Source organism: Archocentrus centrarchus, unplaced genomic scaffold (genome assembly GCF_007364275.1).
Source record: "Archocentrus centrarchus isolate MPI-CPG fArcCen1 unplaced genomic scaffold, fArcCen1 scaffold_37_ctg1, whole genome shotgun sequence".
NCBI lineage: Eukaryota > Metazoa > Chordata > Actinopteri > Cichliformes > Cichlidae > Archocentrus > Archocentrus centrarchus.
The window spans coordinates 482,029-496,124 of NW_022060264.1; the positions used below are offsets into that span (position 1 = coordinate 482,029).

Here is a 14,096-nt window from a genome sequence, read left to right on the forward strand (position 1 = left end):
TGGCTTCCAGTCAGGTGGGAGGAGAGAGAAACATGATTGAAGTCTTCTGAAATTATGAAGAGTGCCTCTGGATGTTTAACCTGTATTCTAGCAACAGTGTCATGGAGAACTTCACATGGTCTCTGGAGCTTGAAAAAGGGGCGACTGGACTTCTTTTTGTTTCTCAAAGACGATTCACCTCTCATCCGAAAGGGTTGTTCAGTTCTCCACCTTTTGGTTTTGAGAACTTCATTCTTACCAACCTGCTGAACTTCCTGATTCACTGTCCTTCATCCATTCTCCTCTCTCTCATTTTCTTCATTCATAAGCTCCTTAAAATTCTCCTTTCATCTTCTCAACACGCTCTTTTCTATCCTTAGTGCATTTACATGTCTATTCTTAACTACCCTAAAGTGCTGCACATCCTTTCCAGCTTGATCTCTCTCCTTAACCAACTGATACAAGTCCTTCTCTCCTTCCTTAGTGTCCAGCATCACATACATTGTCTACTTTCTTCCTCTCTGACTATTCCACCTTTCTTTGCTAACCTTTTCCTTTGAATACTTTCCTGTACTTGTTCATTTCACCACCAAGTCTCCTTGTCCTCTTTCCTCTGTCCAGAGGATACACAAACACCTTCTTGGTATTTTCCCTCAGCACTACAGCTGTACTTTACCAGTTATCTGTTAACTCTTTCCTACCACCAAGAGCCCATCTCAACTCCTCCATGAACTCAGCACAGCATTTTTCCTTCTTCAACTTCCACCATTTAATCTTGTCTCTGCTTTCACTCACTTCCACTTTTTGATGTCCAAAGTCATTCTACAGATTATCATCTGATGCTGGCTAACTACATTTTCCCAACACCACCTTGCAGTCTCCCATCTCTTTCAGATTGCATCTTCTGCATAAGATGTAGTCTACCTGTGTGCACCTTTCGCCACACTTTTACATCACTATGTTCTTCCCTCTTGAAGTGTTTGTTCACCACAGCATTTTCCATCCTTTTTACAAAATCCACTACCATCTGTCCTTCTGCATTCCTCTCCTTAACACCATACCTACCCATCACCTCTGTTCCCTTCACCTACGTGTCCACTGAAGTCTGCTCTAATCATCCAACTTACTGCAGAATTATTCTTTCTCTTCTAACTGACATCCAACTTGTGGGGCTGACACTCTCTTAACCTCCACAACACGATTCACATACTCTTCCTTTAAGATTACCCATGCTCCATTGCTCTTCCTATCTACACCATGGTAGAACAGTTTGAATCCACCTCTAGTGATCCTGGTCTTGCTTCCCTTCCACCTGGTCTACCTTCCTTCTCTCAATCATATCAGCCAAATCTCTGCCTTTATCAGTCATAGTCCATACATTTAAAGCCCCTATTCTCACTTCCACTCTCCTGTCTTTCCTTCTCTCTTGCCGCCCCCTAAAGTGACTTCCTCCTGTCCTTTTCCTTTGTCTTTGGCCAGTAGCACAATTTCGATTGGCACCCTATTAGCCAAGTGCACCAGAGGTGGTTGTTGTTAACCTGGGCTCAGACCCACCCAGTATGGAAATCTTACTGGTGATCCACATGTATGATTTGTCCAAGATGCCCTTCCTGACACAACCCTCTCCATTTATCAGGGCTTAAGACTGTCACTAGGATTACAAAAAACAAAAGATGCTCAATGAATCTGGGGCCTTTGGGGCTCTCGGTAATCTATGGCTCTGCGTCTGTTACTGAATTTGCCTGGATGATAATCTAGCCTTGTGTATTTGTTTATTAGAATGTACAGCATCGCAAATTTGATAGTTAGAACTTTGTATTGTTTAGCTCTCAGCCACAGCCTTTAAGACTGAAAAAAAAAAAAATCTTGGTCATATGTGCATGAACATTACTGTATACACACTACTTGTGGATTATCTTCATATTTCCAGAGCTCATAAGCACCAGCTAAACTATATTTGCAGGCTCTGGTCTCCAAGAAACGGAAAATCATAAGAGTGATGACAGGAAGATTAATTCAGAAAATTCATTGAAGGGCCACAACATAGTTTTTATAGCAAGTAAAGTTCCTCACACTGTCGCTAATACTGTGTTTGATCATGTTTCCCATTTCTGGTAAAAAAGGTTACAAGATTATTGTGTAGTTTTTCTTTTCTCTCCAGGAGTGCCAGCTGTGAATATAGTATGTACATTATCATAGAACAAGCTGCAAAGAGGTTTCACAGCTGTTCTGTGATAATGTACATTAAATACACTGCCTTCAGACTGCGCAGTAGTTCTGTCTGGTAAAATAATGTTAGACTGGAGGATTTTGGAGTCATGATGAATTGTTAACTAAATAAAATTGTTGAGCCTAAGAGCCCTTTTCAGTTCTCACATGCTGTCTGTTTCGTGCAGGTATTGTGTTGCTTGAACCAAGCATTAGAGAAAACAGTGTGGTTAAAGAGGCCTTTAAGGAAATTAAGTCTCCAGTGGAGAGTAGAGACACACAGATACAAAGGAGTATAATAAGGCAAGTTAAAGCAGCAGTGGGCCTAGTTTTTACCCTTTCTCTGTGAACAGGTTCCAGCCATCAATAACATTGAGAACAGGGTCTGCCAAGGACACACGCAGAGGCACCGATGGAGCCCAAACCTCCAGACACACAGACCCACTGAGCATGCCCAGATGAAATTCCACCACTGCACAGGTTGAGCCCAGTCCTGATTCGCTGCCATCAACATAGAGAGTAGAACAATCACTCGAGACCTGTGTGGAAGAGAAAACTTACAATTTACAAAACATACAGCATATGCAATTTATTTTATATATACTATTTCAAACCATTGCATTTGTTGCCTTTTAGAACTAATTTTAAATTAGCCATCTTACATGCTTTTTAGATTTGTATCAAACTCATCAAGGACAGCTCACACCCTGGCTTTGACCTGTTTGACCTGCTGCCCTCTGGCAGGCGCTACAGGTGCATCAAAGCCAGAACAAACAGACTCAGGAACAGTTTCTTCGCCAGAGCAATCACCACCCTGAACTCTCACACTCACCCACTGTAACTGTGCAACACCCACATCTCTGTGCAATATTATATTATTCATACTGAACAATATCTAACATTCCTATATTGTGTAATATCCAGTATTCATTCACTAGTGCAATATTCATTCACCAAGTGCAATATTCATCATCTTCATTATTATATGTATACACGCATTTACTTTCTTACAATGTACAGATGCACCAATGTAGGTATGTATGTATATATTTTTATACATTCTATTTTTTGTATATTTTACACATTGTTTATTTTCTGTATATCTCTTGATCATATTGATTATACTAGATTATAATATTTTTATAATATTTTTATTTTCATTTTAGAGAGTTTGATTTTCTGTTACATGGCACTGAACAGGAGTGGCCCTCCGATCTCATTGTACATCCTGTATAATGACAATAAAGGCATTCTATTCTATTCTATTCTATTCTAATTTCTTAGATTCACTATTGGAAATGTAGTTTGTTAGATGAAGGTAAAGTATTGGTTCATAACTGGGTTGTGATTTTTGAAAAGACACATTGCACTCAAATTGAGTGCAATGTAGTTTTATTATATTCAGGGGAACAAAGACATCTCTTCAGCCCATATTCCAAAACTGGAAAATACCACCAAAATTATCAAAATGGATAAACATGTATGTATAATTTGGGGGAGAGCTGTTTTTAAGTATTGTTGTACCATGCTTTGCCAAGCAATATACATTGCTCAAAAAAATTAAATAATCTCAATTGGAAAAAAATCGTGCTGGATATCTTTACTGATATGGACTGTGTAATGTGTTAGGAATGAAAGGATGCCACATTGTTTGATGGAAATGAAAATTATCAACCTACAGAGGCTGAATTCAAAGACACCCTGAAAATCGAAGTGAAAAAATGATGCAGCTGACTAGTCCATTTTTCCAAAATTTCATTGCAGCAACTCAAAATGGTACTCAGTAGGTTGTGTGGCCCCCACATGCTTGTATGCATGCCTGGATGTTGTCCTCCCAGATCTGGACCAGGGCATCACTGAGCTCCTGGACAGGCTGAGGTGCAACCTGGTGGTGTTGGATGGACTAAAACATAATGTCCCAGAGGTGTTCTACTGGAATTAGGTCAGACAACTGTGGGGGACACAGCAAACCTTCTGTCAATGGTACATATTGATGTGTAATCCTGGAGGAGTTGGACTACTTGGGCAACCACTGTAGGGTCCAGGTACGGCCTCATGTTACCAGTAGTGACACTGACCCTAGCCATATCTGGAGGTGATTCGGAGGGGTAAGATCTTGGAGATGTATGTATCTGTTTCTGCACAGCAAAGGAACAAACCAAGAGGATTCGGATAATTGGATTTTTTTCGCCACTGAGAAGACTAAAGACTTTCGCCTTTAGACTTTTGCCAGAAAGACTAAAGGCTGTCAACAAATTAATCGCTACAGCCTGTACCAAAAAAAGTTGCAGAATCAGAAATTTGGCTCCCTGACGGCCTTGGGCTGTCACTTATCTCTTTTTTCTCCTGGATGTTTTGTAAACAGATGCTCTATACCCCCACTGTCCTGTCTTCTACTGATCTGTGTTGAACTGATCTCCCTTGACCTAGCTGCTGATGAACATTCCACCTCTTATCAGAACTGTTAGATGAGGAGGGGAATTTGAGTCAGACCACAGTAGTTTTTGAGTTTTACCCAAAGTATTGCTTTGGTCAAGCTAAAAATGGAAAATAAACGGATCTATATAACACCTAAAGTGTTCCTGATATTGTGAAGTGTCAGCCATTTTAACAATGTGTGTTGTCAACTGCACCTTGATAGCATTCTCATTGATGGAGTGACATGTGACTGCGGAGGTAACATCTGACACCCTCTCGTCATGGCTTATGGCCAGGACAATGACAGGCAGCAACACTGGCTCGTTGTTCAGTATGGCTGTGTTGATCACTGTGTCGCTCTGCAGACAGACCAGCAGGAAACACTTTCAAACAATCAGATGACATGTGATGGATAATGAATGACTTCAAAAGTATCGAGTACCTCTGTGATTGGTGCAATGCCAAAGATGTGACGATCAGTGAATGAAAAGATGCTCACTACTTCACCATGCAGTGATGAGTGGGTAGTATGTCTCGAGTACTCCACCCACCAGTTTGCGGACACCATCATGGCAACACCAAAGCTCCGCCTCAAGCCATCAACTGACAAACACACCACCTGCTGGAGGAGAGTGGGACTGTCGACAGAGATTAGAGATCAAGTTCCCAGTACAAATAAACACTCATTACTTCTTCTTAGGTCACAGTCCTCAGAGTTAGTTTTTATTTTACAGAGTATGTTTTCCCACTGTCAGCTTTCCAGGACAACAGTGTGACTAGGATGGCTTAGGTTCCTGTTTTATAGTACATCACACTTCACAGGTAACCATTGTGTTCAACACCATAGTCCTGAAGCTCCTGTTCCATACCTGTAACATTCAGCAAACTGACACAAATGTGGTCCCTTGAATTCCACTTCAAGGACTGTGCACTTCTATTCTCAGAGGAAGCACATGGTAATGTTAGGGATTATTTTTTACTCAGTGAATAAAGGACAAATGTTTAAAGGCAAACTCCAGTAAATTAAATAATTAACAGTGGATCAACCAGATAATAAACAATTAAATAATACATTAGACAGAGAGCAACAGATCAGAAAGTACTAGACTAACTCTTCTGTTTCAGTGCATCTTATCTTGAAGACTGGCCACCAAACATACAATTAAAACATCACCAATGTCACCATGTTCTGTGATTAATCTGGACAAGATTTCACTGTATTGATTAAATTAGAACATCAGGAAGAAGATGTGCTCATGACCGAGAGGAATCTGGGTCATGAAAAAACCAGCTTGAACAAGACTGAATGACGAAGGTCAACTCATAGCGCCCAGAGATTGTTTGTTTAGATAACAGGCTGTATAAAAATGTTATGGTTAGACAGGAACACGGGCTCAGAGAGTCCCCACATGGCCATGTGTGTATTTTTTTCTGATTCTTTAATACATTAAATGTCTTACTGTTTTAATTAAAGTGTTTCAGGTTTCTTCCTTCATAAAAAACCTGGTTACCTGTCAGTGAATAAATTAGCTTGCTATCTTAGTGGCTGCTTCACCACTTCACCTCTCCTTACTACAAAGATACAGTAAAAGTGAGTCTTTAGACACACCAAAATAATTAATGGTGGGCTGAGCAATGTGTGTGTGGCATGTTGGATGTGTGTGACAGGGAGCTGCAGACTTTTGGGAAGTTGGAAAGATATTTTTTGATTCAAGCTTTCCAGATCAATAACTCACAAGTGAAATGTTGTAAAAACACAAATGATGCCTCTTTTCAACTGCATTAAATTAAACAAGTTGCAACCAAATTTTCCATTAAAATGAGCCATCCTGTGAGCTGGACAAGCGGCACTGGTCTTACTGTGCTGCTTGATCAAGAATCAACAACAAAAGTGCAACAGTTAGATAAAATGATTTTTTTTAAATAACTAAACAAACTAAACAAAACAAAAACCCCACAACAAACTGACTTAACATACATTCATCAGTTAAGCCACACATCACTGGTCTCCTTTGCTAGTTTTAGTGGATTTGCAAATATGTATACAATATGAAATATACTGTTGAAGCATGCAATTGACTTTAAGGATTCACTGTCATGCTGAATTAATGTCATTGCAAGCACCTCCTTTAATAAAGATAGGTGACTTTAATATTTTATTGATATGCTGAAACAAGGTGGAGTTAAACTTACTCATGAGACTTTAGTGTTCTTTGCTTGTGGCAGAGGATGGACAACACATCATGTTTGGAGGCCTGTGTTTTCTCTAGGGTCACTGCCCACATGTCAGAGGTCAGAGTTCTCTGGGCCACCATTGACACCAGGCCCTTCTTCACTTTCATCCTAAAGACAAAAAAAGAACAAATGGCTACATGATGGCAGCTTTAGACATGAAAGAAGAGTTTTACTAATGTTGTTTTGTAATTACCTAATGACTGCAAACTGACCACTGATGTTAGCTCTCAGATTCACTGACACTCTGATTGGCTGTCCTATCAGGACTGGGCCTCTGTGGTAGTAAATCACGACATGAGGGTCCACAGTGAGCTCCTCCTCTTCTTGCCCACTCAAACAGGCTCCTTTTTGTTTGGACTTGCTTTGCTCTTTTCCCTTGTCTTCGGCCTCCCTCAGTGTCACTGCTTTGATATAGAAGAGTTGCCTCTGGGATTTCACATCCCTGCCCTCCACACATCTAAAAGGATAAGTTGTGACAAATGGACAGTTTAAAGTTAGAGGCCAGAGGCCTCGTGTATGCCTCATTTTCATGTAGCTGGGTGGAAAATGGGTGGGAAGATGTTTTTCATTTCCAGTAGGTGCTTCGGGTGGGGGTGGGGAGAACTACAAAAACCTCCACAGGAAACAGGAAGTTCAGTTTTTTTGCTCAATCAGACCAAGCAGAAGGCCACACTCGGCTTTTGGAACAAGCTGGTGATTTTTAGGTAAAATTTCACATATGCTTATATGTATGTAGCTCTAGGTCAAGCTGTATATGTGTATATATTTTATATGTCTGTATTAAGTGTGGTTGAAGGCTCTATGATCTTGCATTCCTGAAGGGATGGGGGCCATGTGTTTTCCTTGCCTTACATGGTATTTGCAGTGTATTTTATTGGGTTATTTTATGTTTTAACTTTCTGACCTTGAGTGAGGATGATGCCTTTTCTTTAATTTTTTTCTTGTTTGTTGTAAAACTGTTGGACCATATCAGATGTGCTTTTGTGAGTGGGGCCCAAAGCGATGCACTAGAAGTTAGTACTGTGTGTATTTCACTGTTTAATATGTATAACTGTGTGGATTTTCTTGTAGCTGATGCAGGTTTATTTTTATTTTTTGGTTTAACAGGAAATCTAGCCACTGTTGGCGCACTCAATTAGAGACAGATTTTTTTCTTTAAGGTTTTTAAATTGTCTCTGTTTTAAGAACCCAGTTTCATCAGAATAAAGGACCTTTATATATATAGTCTTTTGGCTTGAGCTCATTTGGCCAGACACTACATTAATGTGAAAAGTAATTTACTTACATTTATTATATATTAAATATTCTAATGATTATAGAATCCATTAAACTTTACCTTCCTGAATTCAGTTATGAAAAAAAAAATCCCCCTTTTCACTGTTTAGTGTTTTGGAGATGTACCAGTATGGAATAAAGCAGCGGCGTTCCATCAGGGAAAGCAAGGCAAGCAGTGCTTGTCCACTGAAATCTAAAAATAGACATCAAATAAACATACCTCTCTCATGCCTCTTTACATACATCACTGCCATGTTGTGGCCACTGCTGGCTATTGTCTCTGGAGGCAGGATAAATTTATCGCTCAATTACATAAATCTGTAGGGGGTAGGTATTCTCATGGGCATGTCCATGTCCATGAGAATGCTGATGGGAGCATGCTAGACAAGCTGCTGCTGGCTCTGCTTTCACAGCTCTGAGATCAGTTACCATCTGCACTTTGTGTGAAACCAGAGCTAGCATTAGCAAGTAAACTTTTAATAATGAATTTCTCACATTAGCGGGGCAAGCTTTGATGATGGAGAGAGGAACTCCTGCCATGCCCTGTTTAATGAAACAGGGAGGTTGAACAAGTGCAGACTTCAGATCAGCATTTCATAGAAATCCCTTGGTTTATCAAATGTATAAAGTTGAATCAACTTTTTTTTTTTTTTTACACCACCTTCATTTTTCATTAATATTTTTAATCCCCCTGGAGATATTAACAGTTAACATGTCATACTAATCAAGTCTTTAATTTCTTAAATAAATATACTTACTGTAATTTTTTAAATCAATGAGTATGCCTGTGAGTCAGTGCTGATTAAAAATGTTTGTCTGTTTGTTTTTTCAGTTATATACGGCCTACAAAGCATGGCTCCATTTTATAGAATTTGATGGAGATTAAATAGTATAAATACATGTTTAAAATTGATTCAACCTTAAAAATCTGCACCAGTAATACTGATTTATATAATACTGATGGGGAACATTTTGCTGCGGAATAATTACCATTACTTTTTATAATTTATGTTTAATTATACAGTAATACAGTTAGTGTTTTATTGTTACTTTTTCTAATTGTTCTAAAAAATACTTCCACCACCCATCAGTGTCTAATAGTAAATAGTTAGGCTGTCAGAACACTATGTTTTAATGTGGTCCAGTTGGTCTTGTTAAAGATTGAGGAGGAGACACCCCACCACCCACCACCCCACCCCCATTCCAGGAGCGCAGGCATCACCTTTGTAAAAGTCATTGCTTACATGCTTAAACTGTACTTGGGCAAGATGCTGAACCCCAAATGTTTCAGAGTCAGTGTGGTATTTGGAAAGCACACAGAACATAGAATAAAGCTGCATACATACCCTGCTGCTGTCTTTAGGTCAGCTACTGAGTAGTACAGCTGTATTTGGTTTTTCATGGGACCCCGTTGGTTTCTGAGGGCCTGTGGAGCATCTACAGTTGGATGGTATCTAAATGAAACATACATGTACTGTCAGACAGAACACTCATTTGGCCATGCACAGGTTCACAACACATGGCTGTTTGGTGAAAGTCAAACCTGTGTATATATGTGTGTGTTTTAATTGATTTTCAAATTGTGCATTTAAAATGTTGAATCACAAAAAAAAGTAAATATTACTAAATGTTTTTAAGCGTCGCTGAGGTTAAAGGTTGGCATGTTAATAAAATCTAAATGCAGCACTGCAATAAAAAGAACGGGAATACATGGTGACATGCAGAACAAATGTAACTGCACTGACAAATGACAGATGGTCATATATGTGTGGAGTGATAAAGAAACTGTAACCTTCCCCACATTAATGCATGAAATATCAATGCCATCTTTCATTTGAAGTTTAACTTAATGTAGCTCATAGTCTAAAGTACTTTGAGTGGTCAGTAAAACTAGATACGCACTCTATAAAAGTATATAAATAACTAGAAGGGCACTCATTGGAGTGCATACCTTGCCCACCCCAGATTTTCCATGTGCTGATACTACACCACCAAAATGTACTCAATTGTTTCTTGTACCCCCAACAACTCCAAATATTTTCAATGAAATCCATTCATAATATTCTGAGTTATCCTGCTAACAGACACAGAGAAACAGCGACTGAAAATATAACCTCCCTCCACCTATCAGTGGGCAAGGTAATAATATAAGTATATAAATCCATTTCCGACCAGTTTTAGTAACACAATCTTGTCACTTCACCTCAGAGATGGAGAAGTTGCGTGCTGGCGGTTGCCTTGATGGTGTATGCCCCGCTCCCACTTCCGCTTCTGCATCCAGGAATGTGTATGGCGGGTGTTACTGTGCCACGGATGTGATTGATTGGCATGTGGATTGTTGAACCAGTAACTTGGCAGTGTCAGAGTTACCACACATAATCCTAAAGGAGGCTGGAAAACAAAAACAGTGATGGACCGATAAAAGGAAGAAGAAGTAGGGAAACAAATGGCTAAGAAAGACAGACAAAGAAAACATTAGAGAATCTGTCCCTCACCTGTGTGGTACAGGAGGCCTTGTGCTCCTCTGTCTCCTTGAAAGCAAGTAGAGTGATGCAGGTCCGCAGATCAGCACTGATGTTGCCTCGCTTGTGGAACAGTACCCTCACCCTGAACCTCTCCTGACCTCCCTTATCCCTCTCTCGTTCCACATTGTCTGAGAGGAGGGAGGCAGAAAGAGAGGGAGAGGAAGGGAGGACAAGCTCTGATATAAGCTGTAAAAAAAGAAAGAAAAAAGATATACTGTAGGCATTGAAGAATTTGTTTGTTTTTTTTTTCCTTCAGTTCCATCTCCATCTTTCATTATCTGTCATTTTCCTCTTACCTGTGTCACAGAATAAGGGCCAAATGAAGCCTGGAGGCCTGGTGGGGGTCCCCAGCCTGGTGGGGGCAGCATGAACATACTCTGAGAAAAGGCAAAAGGGCTAGAGTTGGAGAAAAGAGGGCCCAGCTCTGCTTGGGACAGAGGGAGAAACTTCCAAGATGGAGGAGTGACTGACATCTGAACTGGCAGGGAGAGAGGAAGAGGGGATTGCAGAAGGGATGGAGGGACTGAATGAGTAAAAAAAAAATGAGAAGACGCCGGTTAAACACAATTTATTTTATGTCACAAGGTCATAAATATAAAACTTGCTGAGGCTTGTAGGAACTGCCTTCCTTTCTGCAATATACACTGTTCAAAAACAATTCAAAACATCAGATCTCAATGAGGGAAAAAGTTATGCTGATATCGACTGGGTAATGTGTTAGGTATTAAGAGATGCCACATCCTGTGATGGAAATGAAAATCATCAGCCTACAGAGGGCAAAGACACCCTGAAAATCAAAGTGGAAAAAAGGAAGAAAGTTCATAGCAGCAACTCAAAATGGTACGTGTGGCTCCACGTGTTTGTATGAATGCCTGACAACATCAAGGCTCCCGAGATGAGATGACAGATGGTGTCCTGGGGATCTCCTCCCAGATCTGGACCAGGGTGTCACTGAGCTCTTGGACAGTCTGAGGTGCAACCTGGTGGAGTCTTAGGGACTAAATCATAATGTCTCACAGGTGTTCTATTGGATTTAGGTCAGGCGAGGAGTATGGGGGCCAGTCAATGGTATCAGTTCTTTTATTCTCCAGGAACTACCTGCATACACTCGCAACGTGGGTTAAGGACCTTCTGTGGCTCTGTCCAGCTCACCTAGAGTAACTGCCTGAATGGAGAATCTCCTCCATGCTCTCGAGACTAAAACTTCTGGCAATTGTACGTATTGATGTGCCATCCTGAAGGAGGTAAGGGTCCAGGCATGGCCTCATGCTACTGACCCCAGCCAAATGCAAAACTTGTGAAAAAGAAAAGGCTTCACAGGCTTCACCTGTAAAGCCTTTCGTGTTTTGGGGGTTGCCTCATTTTTGACACCAAAGCAGCTGAAACTGATTAACATCCCTCACCACCACCCCCACTACTTAACTGACCAGATCAATATCCCAGAAGTTTAACTGACTTGATGCTAACCTCTGATTAAAAATTGTTCCTTCTGAGCAGTGTATATCTGGCCAGGACTGGGGAGACATTCATTAACCTTAAAACAGTGTTAGTTACATCCTGTTTTAATTTTCCAGTCCTGTCTCACTATGAATCTTTCCCGTTGGTGACTGTCCTCCATCACTGTGATTGTTTCTAAGGTGAGTGGCTGTTAGGAGAAGTGTGCCTTAAATCAAAAACTTTTGCAGATCCTGCAAAACTTTTTCAGGTCGCCGTAGTTTTTAGATTGAATCAGTTTCTTTTTTGCTCATAACGAGATGTGGCGGTGTCAGTGAATCACCTGACTGAACTGTGAATCTGTCAGGTGATTCATTTAGGGAATGAAGCAGTTGCTGGTTCAGACATCGTATGTTACATGACTTTTTTCCCCCCAAAGCGAGCTTCAAAGCAGTGGTTCTGTGGAATTGTAAGTCCAGGGTTCGACGCACATATCGAAGCTTCAGTGTCACACTGCCATCACTATTTGGGTCCACACTCTACCTGCCATACAACTGTTCCTTGACAGTAGGACTCAACCAAAACAGGGACCCTGCTGACTCAAGTGCTGTTACTGAGGAGTTGGAGGAGGCCTTTGCTTAGCTTCAGGATTACACTCATTGTGTGGTCAACACAAAGGATGTTGTCAGAGAATCCTGGACTTCCTGTGTCCACAGAGAATTCCACTCCACCAGAACCTGAGCCATGAGTGCAGAGCCAGAGGGTCCCATTCAGGAAAGCACAGGAAAGGATTCATGGGAGGAGGTTAGCAAAGAAAAAGTGAGATAGTCAGGGAGATGAATAAAGTAGACAGGAGTACTGGAAGTCTTGGAGTAAGGCAAAAAGAGAGGTGACAAAAGCAAAGGAAAACGCTTACAGTAAGTTATATGGACGGCTGGACACCAAGGAGGGAAAAAAGTAACTGACTGGCGAGACAGAAAGATGGAAAGGTTGTGTAGCAGGTTAGTGTAATTGCAGATAGAGATGGAAATGAACTGAGTGAAGAATGTATCGAGAAGATGGAAGGAATAGTGAGAAATGTAGAAAATGGGAGAGAGAGGAGAACAGTTAGTGAATCAGGAAGTGCAGAGGATTAGTTAGAAGAAAGTGAGGGCAGCTATGAAGAGGATGAAGAGTGGAAAGGTAGTTGGTCCAGATGACATACCTGTGGAGGTATGGAGATATCTAGGATAGAGGATAGTGACTTTTTTTAAATCCACTGTTCTAGATTGTTTTAGGCAAGCCCATTTTGTTGTGCTTTCCTTAGTGGCTAAAAGACTGGCAATGTGCTGGGTCACTGCTGCAGTGATGAAGAGGGGCTAACTGGTTGAAGCTGTGAGGCAAAAAAATTGGGTTGCTGAGGGAGGATGAAGCAAGGGTCGAATAAACCAAGATTCTGTGGGTTCTCTCCATATAAACACAGCTTCTGTATATTTTGGGCAACATGCTTAAATGTCTTAAATTAAATGTCTCTTGATACAAAATATTAACTTTCAAAATGCTTTAACTGCTCCTTAATGGTTGAGTCTGTGTGATGTCATTTTATGGTCAGAGCATACGGTCATGTTTTGGCAGAAATGACCCAAATGCAGGGCTCACAAGTCAGATGTGAAGAGCAAAAAACTAAACTTTAATAAAGCTAAGTGCAGAAGTCCAAGAAAGTCAAACTCCAAAAGTCTTCACAAACACACAGAGCAGGTAATTGGTGGAACTGGAAACACCAGTGTAACAAAACAGCTGAAACCAATCAAGATGACAAGACAGAGAAAGTAAAACTAAAGTCAAGGTACAAAGAGACGATAGCCCTGTGAAAGCTGGGATAGGCTCCAGCCCCACTGCAAGCCTGAATTGGATGAATGGGTGGAATACTTAGTTCAAGAATACAAATGTCAAGGTTCAAAACCCACAACTGTGACAATTTTGAATAATGATGTTGGTGTATATAACAGGGCAACCCCCACCTACCTGCTATTCAAATCTTTT

General features: G+C 40.6%; 1 protein-coding gene across 1 annotated transcript in view; it reads right to left on the minus strand.

The window, feature by feature from the left end:
• The window catches only part of tmem132a (transmembrane protein 132A), a 37,353-nt gene that overhangs the window by 14,723 nt on the left and 8,534 nt on the right, over positions 1-14,096 (minus strand). Inside the window, exons 3-11 of the mRNA XM_030724601.1 lie at positions 10,937-11,163; positions 10,611-10,826; positions 10,319-10,506; positions 9,462-9,569; positions 7,034-7,297; positions 6,799-6,948; positions 5,048-5,243; positions 4,821-4,964; positions 2,524-2,726 (exon numbers count right to left, since the gene is read on the minus strand). Coding sequence (XP_030580461.1) covers positions 2,524-2,726; positions 4,821-4,964; positions 5,048-5,243; positions 6,799-6,948; positions 7,034-7,297; positions 9,462-9,569; positions 10,319-10,506; positions 10,611-10,826; positions 10,937-11,163 — 1,696 coding nt within the window. The remainder of the gene's footprint in view (positions 1-2,523; positions 2,727-4,820; positions 4,965-5,047; positions 5,244-6,798; positions 6,949-7,033; positions 7,298-9,461; positions 9,570-10,318; positions 10,507-10,610; positions 10,827-10,936; positions 11,164-14,096) is intronic.